The sequence below is a fragment of the Carassius gibelio genome, chromosome B10, assembly GCF_023724105.1.
Source record: "Carassius gibelio isolate Cgi1373 ecotype wild population from Czech Republic chromosome B10, carGib1.2-hapl.c, whole genome shotgun sequence".
Classification (NCBI taxonomy): Eukaryota; Metazoa; Chordata; class Actinopteri; order Cypriniformes; family Cyprinidae; genus Carassius; species Carassius gibelio.
This window is the reverse complement of record NC_068405.1, coordinates 7,397,941-7,424,031: the sequence shown is the minus strand read 5'-3', so window position 1 is coordinate 7,424,031 and position 26,091 is coordinate 7,397,941. Positions and strand designations below refer to the sequence as shown.

Below are 26,091 nucleotides of genomic sequence, written 5' to 3'. Positions count from 1 at the left end.
GGCACTGTCTTTTGTATGTAACCTATTTTTAAATAAACTGATAATGCTAATCAGAAAAAAAATTGTATCGTGACATGTATGTCATGAAAACTGACACTTCTGGATGTACAAGCTCAAATTTACACATTGTGAAATGTTTCATAGTGCAATTTGTAACTCAAAGCACTGATAAAATGTTCGCTTTAGTATCCATTACAGTACACATCTATGGAGCTCTTTAAAGTCAACTACCTTTAAATAAGTTAAAGGTAAGCTGTTGACATGCTTAGCCTAGCTAAACAATAAAAACACATTTGCTTTAATGGTGCACACGTTTGAAGGAATCTCTGTCGCCCCCTTGAGTTTTGGAGTTTGTTACATCTACAGTGATAATAAGTTCAATCAAATAATTTTTATAGAACATTAGATCTATATTAATCATTCATTTGCATTAGAAGGTAACACAAAACTGGTTCTTACCACTTCTTGACAAATCACATTAAAATTCGAAAGCTGATTTAATAAAGAATCCAGAAATCCAGCATGAATAAGGAAAACCTTGACCTAGTGACTCCATCAGATGGAGAATGGGGCGCCTGACGCCTCCGTGTCGTCCTCTAAATTGGGCTTTATGAGTTAGCATTGTGCTGTTTGTGCATTAATCTTACCCCACAACGATTCAATGAGCGATTTGTTGCCGTGTCCTATGTGGCACAATGCGTCTCATTCACCACCCGCTCCCTGTGTGGGAAGATCTGGCCGATCTCTGTCTCTCTCTAACTGTCCTGAGCGAGATCCAGGCAAATAGGTCCTTTCACTCTTCATACCACTGCATCAACCATTCATTGTTATTTCAGTTTCATTTGTGTACATGATGATTATCACACACACGGATTTAATCACCATTGTTTATACATTCAAAGTTTGATGAGTAAACTGCAACGGCATTGATTACGAACAAAGTCTGATTACGATTGTTTGTTTGCCACTGGAATAAATCTCATTCTAATAAACTAATATCTCCAAAGCACAATGAAAACTTGGTAAAGCATTGCTTTAAAGTGATGACCTCAAACGTCTGGTATTCCCATCCTGCCACTGGCACAGACGGAGGGCAGACCAGTGGGCGTCTTCTAGAAGGACCCAACACCAGACCATGTAAGGCCGGCCAACGTGCCCAAATATAAATATCAAAGACCAATGCAGGGAGAGAAATGGATGTAGAAGGAGAGAAAGAAACAGAGCCTCGCAGATGTTTTCAACTCATCAGGAACGCCGCCGCTCGGCCGTGGATGCGGTCCATATGTGCTTCTGGCTGGATGTGGAGGATCACAGAGCATTTCTGTCTGTCTGCATGCAGCAAAACCCCAGTGTAGTTAATGAGATCGCCCAACTCTACCGCCACTTTGCTCTTCTGCTTTGATAGGCCATGTGGGCCGCCTGCTTCAATCTGACCTTCCTGCAATTTCAACACTTGGCACATTAAAATAACAAAGTCCAGATGTCTGATTAATGAGAGCCACCAACCCCTTTCAACCTTTGCACTCTGTTCAACTGAAGACATGCAATACTGTTAATTACTGGAAAATATGGTGCTTCGAAAGAATGATGGTGACATTGAAGGGACTATTATCTGATTTAGTGAAGTCAGTTCACTTGGCATGCAATATCTGCTTAAAACTGTTGGTTAATATTTCATTCCAATATAATTTTTTTATATAACATAATAAGGTAAACTTTAGACTTTAAACTTTAAACTTAATTGTATTAAGTAGACTTAAGTGCACCATATATATATAATCTTATATATATACTTGCAGTATACCTGCAGATAATATTAGTGAAATAAAAAGTCACTTAAATGTATTCAGAGATGCAGTTGACTTTAACACACTTAAGTAGACTTTTAAAAAGTGAACGTTGTAATAATGTCAAACTAAATGTTTGCCTCTGAAATACTTTTTAAATCATACTTTTATAATCTTTTTATCATATTAATTAAAACGTGTTATTTATGTTATAAATTATTTGCTTCCATTTGTAACATGCTTTGGATAAGAGCTGATAAATGACAATGTAAATGTAATACAAATTACAACGTCATCATTACAAATATGTAATTAAAAGTATATTCAAATACATGACATAGAACTTTTAATAGAATTGACATTAAAAGAGTATTTTAGTTTGCCATAAATGTTTGTCAGTACGTTCAGCAGTACAATTTTACAATATTTCGCAAACAATATAATGATGAAATTACATATTAAGTCATACCTAAAGTGGGCCAAAAAGCATTGTATAGTTCAAAAATTGCATTTATAGATTTAAATTGTAAAACAATTTCATTCAATTTTAATTAATATGCAATTAAGTTTCTGAAAATATTACATTAACTATGCATTTATATATTGTTATATGAGTACTCTTTTACTCTTTTTAAAAGCAAGCTAAAGAATACACAAAGGGTTAAATGTTGGCTTCATGTTCAAATGATGCACTTGTTTGGGTGGTGCAGAATAAAGCAATAAGCCCCAAGAAGCTGTGGTTTACAGTAAATTTATAACAGTTAGGAACAATGCAAAGCTGTTATAAATTCACTGTAAACCACGGCTTCACAGGGATTATTGCTATTATAAAACAATGCTCGTTTTCACTCAATATCCTGTTAATCTTGAGTACCTATATACCTATGAGTGACATTACCGTGAAGAAAAAAAAACATCATCCAAAACAAACCATGGCTAACAGTCAGATTCAGCGTATATTTATGATCCAGAATCAGATCCAGAGGCTGAAATTTAACAAGAGCAGCATCAGCAAACGACTACAGCAGGACGTCTCTATGTGGTATTTACTGAAACTGTATATATTTGTTTAGCGGTTTTGGAAAATGACTAAGTTCCACTTTATGTCGTCTTTTTTATTTATTTTTTTAAGGTGTACATGTGGAAATTGCAGTTTGATGACAACATTGCATGTTGTTTACTTGATGTGCTTACACGCCGATAGCTAAGTTAACAACACAGAGATATTTGAAGCAGTTTTACTCACCGCCTGCGGTTCCAACACACGATCGTGACCCTTTTTCGTTGGGACTGCATTATCCTTAAGAAATAAACGATACGCAAATCCATCGTCAAACTGGGCCTTGTTTGTAAAACAAGCATCTTCGAAATGCAGGGGAACAAACACAAACACTTGCACAACTCCGTTGATGCTCTGTAAAAAATAAACTCCATCCATTGGTCCCTTAATGCTGTTTTTTTTTTTTTTTTTTTTGGGTAATCTGTGCAGGGTTGTCTTGCCCTGGCAACCAAAAACACACTTCTTTTGTGACAATTTGGGCTCTCGCTCTGATCAGTGAATCGCTCTGATCAGTGAAGTCTGTTGTGCTCTCAGTGCTGTGCTATACGGAAGCTGCTAGTAGCTACGTGATTAACGTTAGTTCTCATTAGGCATGCTACCTTGGCTGTTTAAGTTTCAAATATTCGCAGGCTAGGACTAAACAATATAAATATTATACAATATATGTTTGTAATTGTGTCTGACAGGCCTGTACACATCAGAAACAATGAAAAACAAAAGGTCCCTGGTGCAAGTTCTGTATCAGGAATCCGTTTGTTTTCCCCCAAAAAGGGGCGTTACCCTTAATGCCAAAGTAGCGTTGGCTATGAAATACACTGATCTATAATATAGATCAGTGATGAAATAGCATTTCACCCCCCCCCCCCCTTTAATAAAAACAGTATACTTCCACCAAACAATAAAGTAGTTCCTCAGAAACAGTTGTGGTTCCAACAAAGTGGTTGCCGAGCAACACACAGAAGTAAACAAAGGTGTATGTTTGTAGAGTAATTTGCAACAGCTTTGAACGCAGCTCAACCAATCAGAATCAAGGACCGGAACGATCCGCTTTATAATATAATCAAGTTTTGTCGTTGTTGTTGTTTTACTTTTAAATATTGTTTGCGTAAAGTGAGCTTCAGAATTCGTTACAGACTGTAGTCAAATGAACAACAGGCAGACAACAGGACACATGCAATAATGTATCATTTAATAAGTGGAAAGAGTCATAAAAAATCAACAACAAAAAAAAAAGAAAAGTAATTAAATCAATTGAGAAACTAAGATTTTTACCAGTTTTAGGCCTGGCACAAAGCAGAGAATGTACAGTACAACCCCCTCACTCTGGAAAATCATTAGAAGACTTGATAATTTGGTTTATCTGGTTAGCATAACCTGTTAGCTGCTACTAAGATCCTGTAACTACATCATCAGCCAGCAAGGAAGAAATGCTAAATGTCTCACCCCCCTATTATAACACTGCACAAGCTATTCCACATGTCCCCTCAGCCAGGATGAGGAAAACAGGGGCCAGGTCAGGGAACTGTGATGATGATTTCTCATTCAGTGTATGTGAAATGCATGACATTCCCTCCTTTCACGTGGAAAGTGAGTGCCTGAAATAAACGAGAACTCATGTGGCCCTCTAGAGCTGACAGTTGGAATTACTTCAACGTATGCAGGAAAAAAAACAACAACAACAACCGTATTCAACGAAAAAACTTCACTAACTCTCACTGAATTATTATTATTTTTATTTAATGAACAGTATCTGTAAACTTTCTTAGATTAGAGAGCTAAAGGAAGTTTTGTCATGACGATTGAGCTCTAGATGCAGATCCTGTTTTGTCATTCCACTGTCTGGCTGTTGCAAGAGGAAACAGTGAGGTAAAATATCTTCATCTTTGTTGTCTATTTTACAACCTGTTTGAATTGATACTGTATACATTTTTTCATTCATGGGGATCTACTTGATGTTGTAACAGGAAATGACTGTCCACCCGGTAAAATAAAACTCTGGTGGATGTCAGATTAAAAACTCAAATATGAAAAGCACAGGTGAGTAATGTTTATCAAGCATCTCTACTGCATTGTACAACCTGTAGTTTAAAAAGACAGCTACTGTATATATTATCATTCATTACATCGCAAATGTCTTTATGTTGTAAGAGGAAATAATGACAGTCAACTGAGGTCATATAATTCTCTGGTAAATGGCAGAAAAAAAACAGTTGAGTAATATTTTAAAGCATCTCTATTCTCTTTTGTACAACCTTTAGTTTTATTTGCTACTGTTTATCTTTATTTTCTCAATAGAGGATAGTTAAGTTCACTGCCTGAATTTTGAAAACTGAAGAAAGAAAGAGTAAAACTGAATGAAAGTCTGGTAAATGCTATTAAACCAAACACAGGTTATTAATGTTTTGCGAAGGTTTTTTTTTGCGGTCTGTTGTACAACCTGAAGTTTGAATTGTGCTGTGTATCTTATTTGCATTCAGTTACAAATGTGAAGTTGACTGGCTGGATGTTACAAGAGGAAATACAACCTTTCAGCTGAGAAAACATAACTCTTGTGAATGCTAGATTAAAAACACAATAAAAACAGGATAGTAATATTTCTCAAGTTGAAGTTCCAGATCTGCAATATGGTTTATTTATTTATTTTTTGTCATTTATGTAATGTGTTCACTGCCTGGATGTTGCAAGAGGAATCATGTTCTGGGGGGAAAAACAAATATGTTACAGATTGAGAAACCTTAAATTAAAATGATAACTGTGGGTAAGTAATATTTCTTAGAAATGCTCTGTTCTTTATTTTTTATCACAAGTGATGTTCACTGCCCTTAAAGAAACACAGTTTTTTATAAAGAAAAATGTGGTATGGGACAGATTAAAGAGCCAGTAAGATGAAAATTTTAAGCTTCCTATCACTGTTTATAAGTCCTGTACATTATGTTTAAATCCATCCAAGGTTAAAAAACATTGTCATTTTGTCAAAATATCATTTTAAAATTACCTCAATTCTCAGAGATCCCCAAACGGATTGCGCAAAGCTGTTCAAAAGATTCAGTTTCCTTAAACCCCACCTTTCGGTAGCATACTGTGTTCTGATTGGTCAACTAACATAGTCAGGTTTGATTGGTTGTTCCGCACACACCTCCACGGTAAACAATGCGTCAGCATCTGTTTGGGGTGAATTATGTCTTATTCCTCTCATCTCGAAGCAAACAGTAAAATAAAAAACTTGAACAGTCTCGCTGCTTTTTCTTCTGTGTGGGTGTATTCAAGCCGCGCGCTTCAGTTTGAATCTGAATAGCGCGTTCAGCGCGGGGGCGTGGTCACGAAGGGAGACGTGAAAAACAGACATAGAGTTGTTTTCATATGGATTACTTTATCACAGAATATCTGTTTTCAGCGGCACTTGTTTAGTTTTTAAGTAGACATGTCAAGCTTTCTATAGAAATCTCTCTCATGTCTCTTCGTTGAGTATTCCCGGAGTTACACTTCATTTTAATGACGTGTTTGTAAATGAAGATCAGCGCAGACAGGCTGCAGACAGCACACATACTGATAAGACGCTCGAGAGAAAACAAACACATAACTTCCTAATCATACTTCGTGTTGTGATTCGGAGATGCTCGTTGTTCTAAATAAAGTTGCTAATGAACCCTCTTTTATGGCCAAACGCTTTGAAAATCCCGCTGTACTCACTGAGATTAGAAAAGCTGTCATCAGTGAAATGTTGTGAACACAACAAAAGGGATTTGTTGTACTGCTCTGGTATAGAGCTCGGGCGTAGACGTCATGGAATGGTGCATTGTGGGTAACGGCGGCCATTTTAGAGGTATCGCAAAGCAGGTTTGTAATAAGATAATAGCCAGTCTCCAGAAAAAGTTATAGAACGTGACAAAAAAAAGTTGCCTATACCTATACGGACAAACTTAATAATGAAGCCAAACAACGCTACTTAAAAAAAAAAGAGGTTGTAGGCGGAATCGATCCCTATGAACACATGAAAGTTTACCAAGCCTCAGTTTCCCTGATAATTTATCCTACCGGGTCTGTGGAGTGAGCGCTTACACCTCCGATCAATTTAAAAATGTCACTTTCACTTTTTAAAAAGTCACTGGAGGCTCACCTGCAGATCATAAATGGATCTGCAAATTAAACGTGGAGAAAACAATATTTTTCACTAAGGAAATGTTAACATTAACCAAGCATCAGTGGTGACACACACACACACTTATCAGATTCTGCGAGCTATGAAGCTTGTCTATGCGGGTTTGTTACACTTCAGGAGTAATTACTCACCTATCATACTTGCAAAAATCCACTGTTTTCCTCCGGTAGTTCTGTAATCCGGTATAATATTGACGAACATTCACCTCAGACACAACCCACCATTCACCAAAACAAGACGCTTAACTTCCTATTTTGAAGTTCGTTCCAGTTTTTTTTTTTTAACAAGTTGTTCAAATTTGTTAAATACAGTCAGCACAAAAATATCAAAAAGCAAATTAAGTTCAGCATTGGGTCAAAAGAAAATGTTTAAACAAAAAATACAGACACTAAACTGACTCCCTTACTGGCCAAAAACTAGAGAAAACGTAATGTGTTTGTGTCTGAGTTTGTGTGTGTGTATGTGAGAGAGAGAGAGAGACCATACACAACATGTCTCACCATAACTATGTATTATAATATTATCGAAGGTGATGGTTTCCCTCCGTACAGTGGCGACCCAAGCCATCTGACGCCTCTTGGTGATTTCAGACACCTTGTGTTTTTTTTCCAAGTAGGAAAATGTTGAAAACTAATATGATTCACGAGGCGTTTGCCCTGTCGATCATGAAACCGATTACAGCAGTTCACAATACAGCAATACTGAACCATTTTCCAAAAAATAATCAAAATTAATGACCAAATGACCAACGTTACCTAATGCCTACTATACAGTACATCTACTTCTGTACCGCGATTCCCACAATGCATTGCGACGTGACGCAACGATCCCGACCTCTATTGTGGTGAAAATGAATTTTAGCCAATTTTGGTTATTCTGACCTTCATTCTTTGGCAGTGAAAATAAAACAAACTTGCCTTTACAATTAAAAACACACTGTCTCCTCGACATGATGCTCTCACACCAACTGCTAAGTGCTAACCAGAGCGTCTGTGTGTGTGGGGGGGGGGGGGGGGGGGCAGGTCAGAGATCCGTTTCTCTCAAGACGGTAGGCGGAGATTATTATGCAAAGTGTTCCTAGTGACGTACATAAGAGATGGGCAAAAGATTTGAAATCTATAACGACTCGTTTCAGCGATTCAGACTCGACTCCTTACTTTAGAAGCCAATAACTTTATAAATCGTGTACTTTTTGGTTTAATTACTTTGCACATTGTTTACACTGATGGACAGCTACATCATACACTGTAATACAGGTAATTTTTGATTTCCCATCTGTGTGGCTCTTTAAACACAAACAAGGGAAAACAATCACAGGTGAGTAATATTTCTCAAGCGAATCTGCTCTCTGTTGTACAACCTTTAGTTTGGTTTGATACTAAAACTTTTCTCATTCACTACAGTAGGAATGACAACTGCTAGGATGTTATAAGAGATGTCACCTGTCAAGTGAGGTCAAATAAACTCTAGTGAATGCCAGATTAGAAATAAAAAAGCACAGCTGAGTAATGTTTTTCAGTCATATTTGCTCTCTGTTGTACTACCTGTAGTTTAACTGATACTGTCCATCTTTTGTCATTTATTACAGTAGGGATGTTCACTGCCTGGATATTACAAGAGGAAATTCTGCCAGTTAACTGAGATCAAATAAACACAGGCGAATACAAGATTAAAAATAAAAAAGCACAGGTGCGTTAAAGAATTTCTGCTCTCTATTGTACAACCTGTAGTTGGGATTTAAATCTTTTTGTCATTCACTACAATACGGATGTTTGCTATAAGGGGAAATGTACAGTAGGTAAACATAAAACTCTGGTAAGAGTCAGATTAAATAAAAAAGCACAGGTAAATCATATTTTTCAAACATCTTTGTTGGCTATTTTACAACCTGTTTGAATTGATACTGTATAAATTTTCTCATTCATGGGGAACTACTTGATGTTGAAAGAGGAAATTACTGTCCACCAGCGAAGCTCTTTAGAATGCTTTTAAACAGCCCCCATGCTTCCAAAACATTTGACCTTAACAGGAATCACTTTGAGTAATCTGGGTCTTGCTGGACGCATTTCTTTGTCAGATCTGTGAGAAGACAGAATACTTTTGTTTTTCTTGTGCACACTGGTTCGTTTGACATCAGAATTTGGTTCATCTGAATGAAGTGGATGCTGTTCTGAACTCAGGTGAGCATAAGCAAACAGTTTCTGAAATATTTCAGTTAAATCGAGTTCAGTGGGATTGACTGAGGAATTTATGCAGGTTTTTCAGACTGAATGACTTCGTCATCATCATTATGATTAATAATTAGATTATTAAGTTGAATTTAAATGTATACAGTGACAGGCCAAATGCAAAATTTTAGTGACAGTTTCTGTCTTTCAGATTCTTTGTATACAAACCTCTTTACAAGAAATTGCACTAGTTATAGATGTACAGGAGGTGTTATGTTTTTGACCACAGTACCATTTTGAGGTGACCCTTCTTTACCAGTCTGTATTAAGCATGACTGTAAACCTGTGCTGAAGCTTTTAGCTGGTATGTTGGTATGTTTCTAACATTAAAGTCGTGTTCTTAGCAACATATATAATAAAAAAAAAAATCGAATGTTTAGAAAAATTCAGAAATGGAAAATGTCCTTCATAAAAAAAAATAATAATAAATAAATATTCAGTGTTCAGTGCATGGCTTAAAAAAAGAAGACAGATCAAAGATAAAAAGCTTTAAACATCACTTTTTTTTAGCTTCGACTGACATAACTGTTTCAGTCCATTACAATTTTTTGTTTCCTTGGCTAAACTGAAACCATTTTTTGCTATGTAGCTATATGCAACAAGTAGGCTGCGCTGTGTGCGCGCGTGCGCGTGCGTGCGTGCGCGTGGGCGGAGAGAGTTTGACAGACAGTCAAACTGAAGCTCGACACGCTCGCAGATGTCTCAGAGAAACAAACCATGACTTCATGAAATACAGTTTTTGCTAACAGGCTACATTTTTTCTTTTTCTTCACATCTTCTCTAAGATAAACACTGAAGGTAAGCTAAATATCTCGATTCTTTTCTTTTGTATTCCATACTGCTTAATGCTTTGTTTGATGTAGTTATACGAGCTGACAGTAACGTTTCACACACAAGCTTTCACACGCAACACACACACACTGCGGTTTAATGCTCATAGAGAACAGAATCATATTTTTGTTCATGACGTTTAACAGTAACACATTAAACCGAATATGTTTTTGTGTTAAAAGGCTAAACGGGGTTTCATAGTGCTTTGCATGCATATTCTGCATTTATATATTAACACTGTCTGTTAAAAGTGTAATGAGTAAACCGCAGGGCTGCACTTTGTTCTGAGAGGAGCGGGTTTAGTAGAAGAGAAGGATGTGCTTCCTCAAACGCTCTTCGACATTCACCGCCGAGCCTCGCATACTTTGCATATTATGCAGCTAAAAGTTTAAAGAAATGACTGTCACATCACAGACTGATGTTGTAACTGAATGATGGGCTGGAAATAACAAGGTTGAAGTGTTTTTTAATGGTCACTGCAGATATCTGTAGAGGGTGACTGATGATTGGCATTGTGTATTACATAATATATCTAAATATTTAAATTAACACTATATTAATTGAAAATTAACTAGTGGTAAGGCTCCTGTCAGTAGGAAGAATGAGCACAAAAATGGCCAAAATGTCAAGGATATGCTTCAGTTAACCAGTTATTACACAAAATAAACCATCCTGAAGGGGTTTATTTTGTCATAATGACTTACTTTATATTATTAGCCTACTATTATTATTCCGGTTATTAAATAAATACTCATATACTGTATAAACATGAAATTTGAAAAAGAAGGACACAGAAGGACAGTGGTCATTAGCGTCATTACACAAACGTATTTGATCACAGAAAGCCACTGAGCAGAATCATCAGAATCAGCGCTTCCAGAGAACCGTGTACTAACAGCATTTCATTGGTAATACAGCCAAAGAGACGGATACAAAATTTCATAATTTATCATTAACTTTACACAAATTTCACTGGAAATCACACCAAGACATTTGAAAGCAGAAACTGGATTACTGTAAATATATATATATATCTGATAACATTCCAAATAAGTGTCTGTATTCAGTTAAATTAAAATAAATTGGTCGAATCAACCATAACAGCATCTAGTGACCTCCAACAATATTTCCAGGGTCAGATCAAGTAGGTTACAATTGCATGTTTTCACGTTTTACAGTGAAATAAGAAGGCATGGCTATTGACAGATTCAAAGATCATACAGTCTTCATCATAAGTGTCATTAAAACACATTTGAGGTTTCATATAAAGAAATGTGCTTTGTGCACAAGTCATACTCCAAATAGTGTAATTATAATTTTTTTATAAAAGTAAGTCTCAAGCGATCTGTCCTTAAATGGATAAGCCACCCCAAAATGAAAATGTTCGTTCATCTTCGGAACACAATTTAAGATATTTTGGATGAAAACTGGGTTGCTTGAGACTGTCCTATAGACTGCCAAGTAAATGTAAATGTAAAGTATGAAAGACATGATCAGAATAGTCCATCTGCTATCAGTGATTCAACCGTAAGGTTATGAAGCGATCTCCTCTGTCTCTCCATAACACTGTATGCTGTGTATGCTCTTCTGTGTTTTCTATCAAATCAAGCATAAATACACATAGAAACAGTGCATCTTTGTGGCGTAGGCAGCTTGAGTGATGTGGAGAGACACACAGTAGACTGTTGACTCAATAATCCTTGAATAAAGTTGTTATTTTTGTTTTATTTGCATACAAAAGGTATTTGTGTCGCTTCATAACATTAGAATTACTGATAGTAGATGGATAATTCTGATGATGTCTTTCATACTTTTCTGGACCTTGACACTTTTATTTACTTGGCAGTCTACGGGACAGTCACAACCCAAGAGATATTCATCCAGAATATATTAAATTGTGTTCTGAAGAGGAACAAAGCTTTTATGGGTTTGGAACGACATCGGGGTAAGTGATTACATTTTGATTTTGGGGTGGAATATCCCTTTAAATATGTTAATAGATTTGAACTATACTTAGTATGCAATAAATGTATTTATAGTTCCACATCAACTTTCAGAAGTTCAAAATCTGCTTTCGTTTCCGTCTCATTTCTGTATTAGACTCTTGCTCACATTAGTATCATCTGTGTTGGTCACTGTTCTCCATTTAATGCTGATCCCAGAGCTCTGTTTTATAGCTGCCCCGTGTTCACAGGAGGCGATCCGAGCGGGTCATGTGATCGCTGATGTCATGACTCCTGTCATTTGCGTTCCCCTCACTCCACGCCAAATGCAAACAGTCCTTATGCTTCTGTGTGCGACTCCACGCCTCTCCCCGCTGATAAAGACCTATTGTTTCAGTCCAGGCCGGGTGTGAGGGGTGAAATCATGATGTGATTGTTTAAAAAAATTAGGTTATTCTGCACTTTGTTGGATTTGAGGAAATTTCAGCCCTGCTGATCCTGTCGTCCTGTGATTTGGCTTGCAAATATCCTTATATCTGGCAACTGCTTTGTTCTCTGTCTGAAAAACATGATTAGACCCTTGAGGCTTGAGAACATCCAGGTTTTAGAACGGCTGCCTTGGAAAATGTCCATTTATGCGTCCATCTAGCCAGTTGTGGTGAGAGATTTATAGATAGGCTTTTTAAAGTCCACCCATACATATAATGCACCGGTCAGATTAGTTATGCAATCATTGGGTCATGGGAGTTGGAATTAGGGGTCAGGAAAGCTTCAAACCATGTGGCATTTCTGAGCTTCAATTATTTCTATATAAACCTTTTGGGAACAGTAATATTGACCATATATTATTAGATCTCTCATTTTGATTTGAGAGTAAAATTTAGGTTTACTAAACCTTTTTTTAGTTCTTGTTATCTAAAGCAACATTTCTTTGGCTAGTCTGATTCTTTAGAAGTTTGTGCTCATTATGCAAATGCTTGTTTATGACCCTGCATCACCCTTGACAGCTTGTGACGCATTGATTTATATATAACATTTCATACAAGCTGCGAGAACACTTAAGTAATGCCTGTAAGGAAACAGAAGTTACACTTTCTTAAAAGAAGTGTTGCTGTGTGGTTTCTAAGGTGTTCTAAACGGTTGTTAGGTTATTATATAATGATAAAAAAATCAAAGAATCTCACTCCCATCACCGAAATCCTAAATTCATGTTTATCTGTTTTTGTGTCAAAAGATAAAAGGAAACTTGGTTTCTCATGTCATGACCCATTTAATAATTTCATAAGACATAAAAAATATGATAATTTACACTCAATAGTTTATTATTGCATACTGTTTTATAATGTACTACATTAATAATGCTACTATTTATCTATATATATAAAATACTGCTATTTTCACTTAGTGTAAATAAAATCAATTTAGTGCACTATTATTAGTGTAAATAATATTAATAATAAAAAAAAAATCTTTATTAGAACGCTTTGTAAATGTTTAACGTCATGTCCCCTAAAATTAAAAAAGAAATTATGAAATTTTTAAAAAGAAATACAAAAAATAGAAGAAGTAATTTTATGTGTGAATTGAAATAATTAATATATTCAGATGGAAAAGAGCACTGACTCACCATTCATATTGCGTCTGTAGAAAGCAACACTAATAATTGTGTTGATATTACTATTTTTATATTGCTACTATTATTTATTTATGGTTTTTGTGATTCTATTAGCATTCTTGTATTGTGTATGTACCGTGAACAGTGTAGCCAACTGTTTTCCAGAGAACGCCATTTTAATATCCTAATGGTTAGTTATGCCTGCCATTCATTTTAAAACCCTGCATTCAGTGCTGAGCAATGTTAAATGTCTGAAATTGGTCATAAATTCAGGTTATTGTTTATAATGCACAAAGTATGATAAAGTTCGATGTTTATAGCTTTGTGCCCTGTATATCAGATCACCCACAGCGCTGACAGATATGAGCAAATCAGCAAAACCATGAAAACAATAGCGCCTTGAGCAATATCCTCTTCACCTTGCAGGCCATGCCTCTAGAATCAGACTCTTATGTACTCTACATACTTACAGCTGCGATTGTTTGCTTATTTTGTGGGCAGGCACATTGAGGACCAGGCCGTCTTAGGAAAGATTGCATGATTAATTACAAATCCGTCTTCTGTGATATTAAGGTTTTCTGCGAGGAGCCGCTCAGTACGAGAAACTTTAAGCCTCTAGCTGCCGCGGTGGTTTGTAGCAGTTAGTGTCGCTGAGGTATGTACAACTCATTTCTCATTTCTATTAGCAAGCCAAATAAGGGGTCTTGAGTTCTGTTGACGTCAAAGAAGGAGCGCTCAACGTCAAATAATGCCTGTATAGACTAATCAAAACCTGCAATGATTCTCCCACTGCTGTGTGATGCTTTGAGATGAACTCTTTCTCCTCACAGCGCTTCCTCATCGTCGTGAGAAACATGTTTGTGTAGCGGCTCTGCAATTACATTTTTAACAGGAAACAGGCTGTGCACATCATAAGTTGGATTTGAATATCTTCCAGAGTCTGTTTTATAACATTCGGTGTCGTGTGGGCATGTGATTGTCATTTCTGGAACGATCGAACCTCTCACAGCGCTTGCCATGTGTTTAATGCGTGTGTATAAATAGCTTTAAGTGCTCATTTATTCCATTTCCCTCATAAACATGTTCTTTCCATCTTTGTTTACTTTCGCTATAGCACTCGATTTCCCTTGCCTGGGCACTTAATGTCTTTCACTTTCAGTATCAGTCACTGACAGACCCCTGACACCTACTCATGTTCTATTTATTCCTCCTGCACTAGACGCCTGGAGTCATTTTGGGTTGGATATGCAGCGACTCTAACGTCTAATGAACAGCAGAGCGGTTTACAAGGTAAGGAAAATGCCAAGCTGTCAGAGAAAAAAAGTGCTAACTGTTTATCTTTAAAGGGCTTGCAACAGCGTGTCACTGGGGAAGTACACTTAAAAGGACAGCTTTGTACTTCATCTACTCCTAACTAGTGCATATCAGTAGTTTATAGTACAGTAGTTATATGGTACTTATGGTACTACTATGAAACGTTTCGGGGAAACATTTCTGCACAAGTGAAATGTGTCGTCTGAACACAAAACTGGCCGAAGTGGTGTATACAGTTAAGCATGTGTTTATGTGTTTACATATCTTCCAAAACCTGCTCACAACCCATCTGGGTTGTATTTCACTCTAAAATCAGAATGAAAAAGCAAGAAAATGTATTTGGCATAAAGAAAATGAAATCATCAACCAGGTGCATACACCTCAACCAGGTGTGTGTGTGTGTGTATATATATATATATTATGCATTAACTAATTGTTAAGGATTATAAATAATTTAATAATAATAATAATAATCATGCATAATGCATTAATTTGAAAGGATTATAAATAATAATAATAATAATAATGCATTCATTATGCATTAACTGATTCATAAGGATTTTATTGTATTTATTTTATTTTCAGTTGAGTACTTTATCCCCACTTTTGGGTGAAATGAGACCCAGACATGTTTAGTAACATTCTCTCATATAGACAACCAGCTTTAATGGTCCCTGAGGCTATTGACCGCTTCATTTGAAAAGACAAGTATTCAGTTTTCATGTGTTTTCCCTCCTCTGTTTGCCATCAACATCCTGTCACCGAGCAGAGCTGCAGCTATATCCTGCATATGCTGCATCATTTCACTCATGTCAGGAGGAAACTCGAGTCTCTTTCTAATGAGTTGCTTTAGAGTTGCATCTCTTGCATCAGCAGCGTTGACTTCTACCAAGAACAGGAACATCACATGACTTCATTTCCTGTTTGATAATGTGCAAAGCGCCCACAGTTGAAGTTACCTTTGCATATTCTTATTTTAATAGTACACTATTAGCATGTTCATTTGATCATTTTGAGGGTCTTGAGACATTCATATTGCAATTTTTAATGTTATGCATTTTGTATATTTACTTTAAATAATAGATGAGTTCAACGGCAGATGAGACCGGAGGTGGAAGACCTCAAAAAACTGGGGGCAAAGACCACAAAAAGGTGTGTAAAACCCTGCACAATCTTTTATCTGTATGTATCAGTGATCAACAATGCAACTGATGCATTGATTTAGTTTATTTCCACTGCTAATTTGATATATTACTGAAGGAAGCAGAACAAGTATTTAGGCTACACATAGATGTTTAAGGAGAACATACACATTTAATTAGTAGCTTACATTTATATTAGATATTAGTTATCGCTAAAACAGATGCACACTGCCCAATGAATAATGCATTGCTAAAGTAAATAAAGTACTAATGGAACCAAAGTTCCTCAGAAACATAACATCGGAGCAAATGAGACAGCTGTTTACACACAATAAAAGTATACAATATAGCTTTAAAATGAATAATAGTGTTGGATATTTCTTCTGAAACTCATATGAGACACATGAGGTCTTATAAAGAGGAAAATCTGAGAAGCAGGAGTCTTTGGCAAGCATCTCTGTGCTTATGTTCAATGTTTAGGAGAAATGATTTCTCATTTAGTTTTCTGTCCAGTTTCGAGGCCTTTGTGTGCAATAGATTATTTTTGCTCAACCCAGCATATTTTTCTCTGTGGCACAATGTGGCGTTTGTGCTGTGAGCTCTTTTGGGATTTAGTGGGATTTGATTTTTGCATATCCCACTCTGATTTGTCATATTTGTGCTCTGAAATGCTGTTTTTCCGCTGACTGTTATGTAACGGTGAGCACACTACACCCGTGTGTCATGCCATGTGTACCATGCATCAGGAGGCTCATGATATTAGGGATATTAGGAAATTCACATAGTGGATATTTGCCCACAAAATGACTTATAGGCTTTAAATATTTGTTTGTCATTTCCTTTAAAGAAATAGTGAGAAGAAAAAAGCACAGGTTTAAGAGAAAAGAATAAAATGTGCACATTGTGTAAAAATCTCACAAGAACTGTTTAAGAGTTTGTCCAGAATATGGATAATAATTCATATTTTATGTATGCATATAGCAGATAGCATATGCATCTTCACATCCAAATAAAAAAATAACTAGAATTAATAATTAGAAATCTATAAAGATTATTTTCATGTTAGGGTTAGCAGCGTCTCCACAACATCACAACAATTAGATTTTTTGTTAATCATTAATAATTTTAAATTTAAATAAAAAATAAAAAAAAGTAAAGTTTATTAATTATACTTTGAGTGTCTGAAAATTACAAATAATCGTATTATATATAAAGTATTATTATTAACATTAGTGGAAAAAGTAATATATTTAAAATACATTTATTTCATACTAAGTATAGTTCAGATCTTTTAAAACATTTACTGAAATTAAAATGATAACTATTGCGCAATGCACATTTTTGTTTATGACGATGATTGAGGTTGTGGAAGACTAGTATTGTAACTGCTTCATAATTGCAGTATTTTTACACTTCACAGTCCTAATTCGTTGTGGGTGATTGCCGGGGCGTTGCTAAGTTATCGCAGTTTATTATTTGCTCTCATTGTGACACTAGCAGTAAATTACTTCTTGTAAAACCAGGCCTCAAACCTGGCCATACAGTGTGCCTCAACTTCCTTGTCTTCAACTTCCTCCCATGTGTGTTTTTAGCGCTGATAAGGATTGCGTTATCTCTGCTTTTCCTGTACGTGCCAGTGTTTGCTCATGATCTGAGGCTGTTTTACATTGGTTTTCCGTGTGTTTGTCTGTAGCCCACAGCAGAAGCCTTGAGAGGAGCCATCCAGCTCGGCATCGGGTACTCAGTCGGAAACATGACGTCCAAACCAGACAGAGATGTTCTCATGCAAGACTTCTATGTTGTGGAGAGCGTCTTTCTCCCGAGGTATTGACAGATGTGATGTGTGGTTGCCATAGCCTCACTATTCAAACACTGAGATACAATGACTCTGTTCCAAATGTCAACAGTTCTGTTGTAGTAGTTTGTTTAATGTCTACTGCAATATTAATTAGTACAGCTGAACATCTTTTGTGATTGGTTGATTCCACACAATGCTGAATAGAGCCACTATAGGATTTGAAATAAGAGTTTACAGTTTTTAAATATTGTGTGAAATCATTTTGTCTTTCAGTGAAGGCAGTAATCTGACTCCAGCTCACCATTATCCTGATTTTCGCTTTAAAAATTATGCTCCCTTGGCTTTCCGTTACTTTAGGGAGCTCTTTGGGATTAAACCAGACGATTATTTGGTAAGAGCAAGAAACCACACGAGACTTACTAAAACAGCCATGAAAGATGATGAAATGATTTACTGTCAAGAATCATGAAATTCTAGACGGTAAGCAGATCATTCTCAGGAAAACAGTGGAGACAAAATATAGTTTCATCTGGAAAAATTACTGCTGAACTCATTCACCGCAAAAATTGTTCATTTACAATGTAATGATGATGGCTTGTACATGCTAATGGGTGAAAAAAAGTAAAATAAAATTAATGTTAAATATAATTAATGATTAAAAAAATTACTTTATGAATATATATATATAAAAAAATAGTTATACTTTGAAGTCGGGAATACAAATTCCCTCAATAAACTCCTGATTAGCTGCTTTTTAATAGTTAGTACGGTAGTTTAAGGACCTTAAATATGGTCATGCAGAATTGGACTTTAAAAATGTATAAATATAAAAAAATATAGGATATTTTATAAATATATCAAATAAATTATAAGAATTGTAAAATAAAGTTTATTATCATGAAAATTACTATATTATGGCAAAGTTATGGGGACACAACTGAAATATTATTTGATTAATATTTATATAATATTTCACATGTCATACTTCATATTTTATTATGTAATATTATTAATATTTCCACTTAGCATTTATTTAAATACATTTCAGTTTTAGTAAATCTAGTACTTTGACTCATATTTCATATATTTCATATATATATATATATATATATATATATATATATATATATATATATATATATATATATACACACACACACACATGTGTGTTAGTTCTGTCAAAAGATTAATTGCATTCAAAATAAAAGTTTTAATAAAAATAAATATACACAGTACACCGACATATATCATGTAAACAATTTGTTATTTATTTTGGATGCAGTTTATTACATCACTGAAATGAAACCATTTAAAACTGATCCGAATGCACTTGCTTTTGTATCTTCTGTATAACCGACATTAATAATGCATTTTCTTTTTGTTCATCTGCAGTACTCTATTTGTAAAGAGCCTCTGATAGAGCTGTCAAACCCCGGAGCGAGTAGTTCATGGTTTTACCTAACCAGTGATGACGAGTTCATCATAAAGACCGTGCAGCACAAAGAAGCTGAATTTCTGCAGAAGCTGCTTCCAGGTTACTACATGGTGAGCCACACAATCAGCACAATAACCAGGAAGAAACTACACTATGCACTGCTATCTCAGCTCAGCTGCTCATATTGACAATTCAATTATTAATACAGAAAACAACTACAGATAATCATTTTACAGCACTGTTACCTCACAGCTGTGGTATAGCCCTGTTTGCTGTAGAAATACAGGAATACACTACACATTAAAACACATTAAAAACATTAAATATTCAGCCTATAGATATTTAAAGCATAAGAATATAATGCATTTAACTTTGCCTCCACTAAACTTACAGCATTTTTAACACTAATAAGCTCTTCTAATATTCTTTTCAAGATGAAAACTGCTCTGTCCTTCCTGATTTCAGAATCTGAATCAGAACCCGAGGACCCTCTTGCCCAAGTTTTACGGGCTGTACTGTATTCAGTGTGGAGGTGTTAATATCCGATTGGTGGTGATGAACAACATTCTGCCTCGCTCTTTGAAAATGCACTACAAATATGACTTAAAGGGCTCTACTTACAAACGCAGAGCGTCACGAAAGGAGCGCGCCAAATCCTCCCCGACTTTTAAAGATCTGGACTTCCAGGAGATGCACGAAGGTCTTTACTTTGATGCAGACACGTACAGCGCCTTGATGAAGACTCTTCAGAGAGACTGTCGGGTGAGTCGAGCTGTTGATCGCCGGAGAGCTCTTCAGGATTATATGTGGTTGTGATTTCCATTCACTTTGCTCCACAGGTGCTGGAAAGCTTTAAAATCATGGACTACAGTTTGCTGCTGGGCATCCATGTTCTGGACAGGAAGCTGAGGGGGAGAGGCGGGATTGGGGACAGTAAGCGTCATGGTGGACAGAAGGTCCTGTACTCCACAGCTCTCGAGTCCATTCAAGGAGACGGCAAAGCAGGCGAGCCTCTTCCTGACGCAGATGACGACACGTGAGTGGAGCTGCTCCGTTTGCAGGGTTAACAGAAATTAAAGACAAAGAAGTTTTACTTTTACCACACGCCCTTTCTCAAAGACACATCTGTCAGTCTGAATATTTACTGCATATGCACACGACTGCTCAAATGCTTGGACTCAGAAATATGTTTTGAAAGAAATTACTATTTTTATCAAGTAAGGATGCATTAAATAGATTGAAATGGCTGCTATCTTGTAGAGGTCGGAGATATACCGGTAAACACGATTAACCGGTAGAAATGTGTCTAGACTATCGTTTCTATCGCGGTTACATGCTCACGTGATGTTGCTGTGCCACGTGCTCATGAAAACTTCAAGTTTGCATGCATTTTTAAGCATTACAGTTTAAAAACAAGTGATTTTATGAATTTGCAATGCAATCTGCAGCAAAAGAGGACTCATTTGGCGATATCTGTGAGCTGTCTGAGAGACTGTTTCTGAGCGCTATCAGAGAGGTGCACACACATCAAGACGCAAGACGTGATCAAACAGTTATTTTGAAGGCCTTGAATGGTTAAATACACACGTATTTGCAAGTATCCTTATAAACACAGTCATTTAGGCCTTAAGTAAAAGCAGCTGAGAAAAAAAAAACAGTGTAACAGAATAATGGATCCAGGCAGCTCTTAAAGTGACAGCAGTCTAATATTCCTGTTGTTCATATTAATCAAACAGCAAAAGGGAAAATCTCTCACTTCTCTTGACTAAATCACTTTTGTAACTTTAATAAGAAGGAATATTTATTTAATTTACACTGTAAAAAATAGTGTTTTATACATATTATTACTGTACTTTATAGAGTGTATTATTTATTTGCTCTACTGTAGTTTTTGGGCCCTATTGCTTGTAATTATTTTCTTATTCTTAAGTGACTGTTCATTTGTCTTCTGTTTTTTTTATTATTTAAGCTTAAATACTTTTATTACACCATGTTACACCAACATAATTCAATAATGTACTGTATGAGCAAAAGAAGCGCAACAGCTTTATACAAAACATTTAAAGACGATACTAAACAAAAACGAAGGAAACGGAGGACGTATAAACACACAGGCTGATAAAGAATTAAATAAGATACAAGCAAACACGATCAATGAACCGATGAGTAACTGTGGAAACTTCAGGTCAAAGGAAACAAGAACAAAACACATGAAAACAAGGTGATACAAACTAAAAGTCTATGAAAACAAAACTGAAACCAAAAGGAACATGGTAGCGGTAAAGAAATTGTTACAGTTTTTGTATTGTTATATTTCTGTTTCAAATAAATGCTGCTTTTTGAAAGAATCCTGAAAATAAAACTGTAGCATGGTTTCCACAAAAATATGAAGCAGCACGCACAAATGTTTTCAACATTGATCATCGGAAATGTTTCTTTAGAATGATATTGGAATATTACAATGATTTCTGAAGATCATGTGACACTGAAGACTGGAATAATGATGTTGAAAATGCAGCTTTGATCACAGGAATAAATTATATTTTAATACATATTAAATACAAAACTGTTATTTTAAGTTGTAATAATATCCATCGTGTTGCTAAAATATTTCCAATACATTTTCTGACTGACTTTGGATCGGTTTTGAAGTAATCATGTGTTTTTGTTCTAGAATGGGTGGCATCCCTGCTAAACACAAAGATGAGAAGTTGCTGATCTTTCTGGGAATCATTGATATCCTGCAGTCCTATAGGTATGAATCAGCTGACAAAATATGAGAATAATTACTGTTCCATTAAAGATGACTAAAAATTCCAATATTTAACATTTCCATCTTATATACAGATTTATAAAGAAGGTTGAGCACTCGTGGAAGGCTCTTGTGCATGATGGCGTATGCATTTTTCTTTTTTCATCAAGTCTATATTTTTATATCCTTCTGTTTAAACGTTATCATGATTTATGGTTCTTTGCTGCTTTGCATTCTAGGACACTGTATCTGTCCATAGACCAAATTTCTACGCTGACAGATTCCTGAAGTTCATGGGCACCACGGTGTTTAAAAAGATTCACCGTAAGTTTAATGATTCTTTGTTATTTCCAGTGAAACAGGATCATTTAAAATGCCCTTCTACATCTCACATGTTTCCCTCTTTGTTTGTATTTTTAGCTCTCCGTGGTGCGTCCTCGAGAAGGAAGAAGAACTCAATCCAGCCGTGTAGGTCGGCCTCACAGGAAGTTCTGTCGTCTGTAAATGAAGAGAGTAAAGAAGAAAGGAGGGCACAAAGCCTCGAAAACCTCGATGATACAGGTGCTCATTGCTATTGAAGAGAAATTCGCTAATGCACACAAAACTTTTTTCTTTTTACTTTAAGGAGCAGTTCACACACACAAAAAACGAACATTCTGTCATTATTTACTCACCCGTTCCAAACCTGTATAGTGTTATTTCTGAGTTTGAGATATTATGAGTGTGAGGAAATAATAATGCAGATTATTCAATCTCTTTGTTGAAATAACACTATTTTATCACTTGTGAAAAAGTGTGCTTAATTGTATTAAATATGCACTTGTAGTGTTCTTCAAATATTACAAGTATATTTTTAAAAACTGTAGTTGATTAGTAATATGCATTGCTAAGAACTTCATTTGGACAACTTTAAAGGCGATTTTCTCAATATTTAGATTTTTTTTACAGCCTCAGATTCCAGATTTTCAAATAGTTGTATCTCTGCCAAATACTGATCAAACCACACATCAATCGGAAGCGTATTTATTCAGCTTTTATATTATATAAATCTCAATTTCAGAAAAATTGACCCTTATGACTGGTTTTGTGGTCACATATAATATTTACTATAAGACCACTTAAGAGTACTTAAGGAGACAATTTTCTAAATATAGTAGACTTTGTTATAATGTCAAATGAAAAGATTAAAGCACATTTTGAATCATTTTGCTTTAATATGCTTTAGTATGTCAGTCAGTACATCAAGAAGAAGAGCACTTATTTTGAAGTGTTGACTAGCATACTAAAGCATATGTAAAGTACTAAATTATGACAAGTTAATTTATTTTAAACTGCAGCGTCATCATTACAAATGTGTAATTTCTAATATATTTAATTAAATAGAATACAAGTTTCTAAAACTGACATTAAAGTATATTTTAGTTTGTCATAAATTCGTGTCGGTACATTCGTCAATATTTCAGTTGTACTGATGCCCTAACTAAGTTCAGCTAATTGCTTTTAATGTAAATTAGTGCTGTAAAATAATGAATCACGATTAATCAAATCCAAAATAAGTTTTTGTTTACATAATATATGTGTGTGTACTGTGTATATGTATTATGTATATATAAATACACATATATACAGTATATATTTTGCATATATTCACATGTATATATTTATATTCATATAATTTATATGAATATAAATAATATAAATATAATAATATTATAATAATATAATAATATATACATGCATGCGTGTGTATGTATGTATATAAACCTAATAATTATACACAGAACACAGCCATAGATTATGTAAACAAAAAGCTTTATTTTGGATGCGATTAATCATTTGAAAACATAAATTTAAACTATAATACATTATTTCTGCAGTAACTACTCTTTTTAAACATATGCTAAGGTGTAGTTTTGTTTCACAAGGGATACCATTCAAAACTGTATTTTTACACATTCACTATGGATAACTTACTAAGATAAGATGCTTCTTTTTGACAGAAACGCACCCCTCTCAGAAACCTGATGTAATTCCCAGCTCCACCAGACTCAACCCAGCCATCTCAGCCGCCACGGTGTCTTCTTCTTCCTCTCTAGATGATGTGAAGACCGAACCGCAAACAGATTCAGAGAACAGGTGCTAACATACAAACACACACACTTTCCCATCAGACATACGTATTAGTTCAACTAAAAAGATCTTTGTAAACTTCCATATTTCTTCACAGAGCTTCCTCTTCTTCTTTATTTTGCTCTAAACTGGATGTGATTGGCACACACCTTCTTGTTTGGCTGACGTCACTGTGTTGTTGTTTGTCCTCAGAGATGATTATAGGACGTCCAGCACGACTCTTGCATTAGAGGAGAGCACTCTTCCTGCTTCAGACTCACAGGCAAGCACACCTGAGTCAGGTCTGGACGTCTACTTGGTCAGTGTAGATACTGGTTCTCATGTAATGACACCTGATCTGAAGTTCCCCTGGAACTCAAAGGCTTTTGTGTCATTCGCTCCGGATCTGTGTTTGTGGCTCATATTGTTTTCTGTTTTAGTGATGCGTGAGGCCTTCTGAAGTGGACCAGATCATCCAGACGTCTGTAAGACTGAGAAACAGCGGACATGCTGTCAACATTTTGCACAAAGGATATCTCTAGCTGCTAATACACATGGACTGAGTGAGAAAGGCCTTATGTTTGAAGGAATGGCAGAGCGATTGCCACACTATAGTACTGCAGTGCCTTACACTGTCTGTGCACTTTGTACCCACTTGCAAGCACAAGATTGTTGTATAATAATAGTTACACTCCCTTTAGACCAGTGTGCGGTAACTGTATCTCAACACGCTGGTTGGTATGCATGTTAAAGGTGAGTTACCTGATTAAAGCATGTGTCATAAAGAGAAATAGGTTTGTTATATTATAATAATCCTGGTATAATTATGTTCTGAGCACTTCTGAATAGTGTGAGTAATGATTTAGTTTCACCCGATCATTACAATACAGTAACTAGTACCAAACATTAGTAACATTGTCACTAGTGAACAAGGATTGAATATTATGTTTGGTCATGTGATTTTGACGCACAATCAGTATAATGTAATTACATGGGGGGGTGTTATCATGGTCAATGTTACTTCGTGTAAAGATTTACAGGGGCTTAAGATGTTAAAAACCAGCAATCTTTAAAACCTTTTTATAAAATGTATTTAAATTTAAATGTTTTGTGATTAGAGTAATATATGAATTAAATGTGCTTTGATGTATAATGTTTATAGTTGCTATTAAATGCTGCATCTACACAAGAACTTCACTTTGTCTGTTATTCACAAGCATCTGATGCACAGATAGCAAACCTGTGCGCTGCACAAATATTAACACAACAGTAGTTTTATTTTAAGCTATTATAATGTTTATTCAAAATTAAAGATAGCAGCACTCTTCATCTGTTAGTGAAAAATTATAGTGCATGCTATAGTGAATGCTATTAAGTGTTTTCACTGTTTGCAATAGTCGCGTGCAGTCCACTAGAGGGGTGTATTGTTGTTTGTCTCAGTAAGACAAATGATCTGTGATTAAGAGTTGTAGCATTTTATTTTTTTTATATAGTAAAGAAGTGGCTTTCTTCAAATCAATATATTATGTAAATTATATATTGTATTATATGTATTACAAGGAGGTAAAGTCCCTTTTAAAGGATCATTTGCATGTTTTAGTCTCAAACCGAATATATTTAGTGCTGTCAAAAAATTATCGCGATTAATTGCATCCAAAATAAACAATTATTGTATGTGTGTGCACTGTGTATATTTATAACGTATATATAAATACACACACACGTACACTCAACTAAAGGATTATTATAGGAAGACCATACTAATACTGTGTTTGACCCCCTTTCATCTTCAGAACTAACTTAATTCTACGTGTCATTGATCCAACAAGGTGCTGAAAGCAATCTTTAGAAATGTTGGCCCATATTGATAGGATAGCATCTTGCAGTTGATGGAGATTTGTGGGATGCACATCCAGGG

The 26,091-nt window shown here is 35.5% G+C and overlaps 1 protein-coding gene across 4 annotated transcripts; it reads left to right on the top strand.

Moving 5' to 3' along the window:
• The first annotated feature begins 9,865 nt into the window (after positions 1-9,865).
• pip5k1ba (phosphatidylinositol-4-phosphate 5-kinase, type I, beta a) lies at positions 9,866-25,365 on the top strand. Of its 4 annotated transcripts, XM_052567192.1 has the most exons (16): positions 9,882-10,032; positions 14,197-14,278; positions 14,843-14,913; positions 16,021-16,089; positions 17,773-17,903; positions 18,151-18,268; positions 19,270-19,422; positions 19,778-20,074; positions 20,152-20,348; positions 21,987-22,067; positions 22,160-22,208; positions 22,304-22,388; positions 22,485-22,625; positions 24,065-24,200; positions 24,387-24,492; positions 24,614-25,365. In XM_052567192.1, the coding sequence occupies exons 3-16, from the start codon at positions 14,890-14,892 to the stop codon at positions 24,614-24,616; spliced, it is 1,590 nt and encodes a 529-aa protein (XP_052423152.1). In that variant the 5' UTR covers positions 9,882-10,032; positions 14,197-14,278; positions 14,843-14,889; the 3' UTR covers positions 24,617-25,365. The 4 variants fall into 4 exon arrangements, with proteins under 4 accessions (XP_052423154.1, XP_052423153.1, XP_052423151.1 ...); XM_052567194.1 differs by lacking the exon at positions 14,197-14,278 and having other exon boundaries at positions 9,866-10,032; positions 24,387-24,456; XM_052567193.1 differs by lacking the exon at positions 14,197-14,278 and having other exon boundaries at positions 9,866-10,032; positions 24,387-24,475.
• Positions 25,366-26,091: the final 726 nt, after the last annotated feature.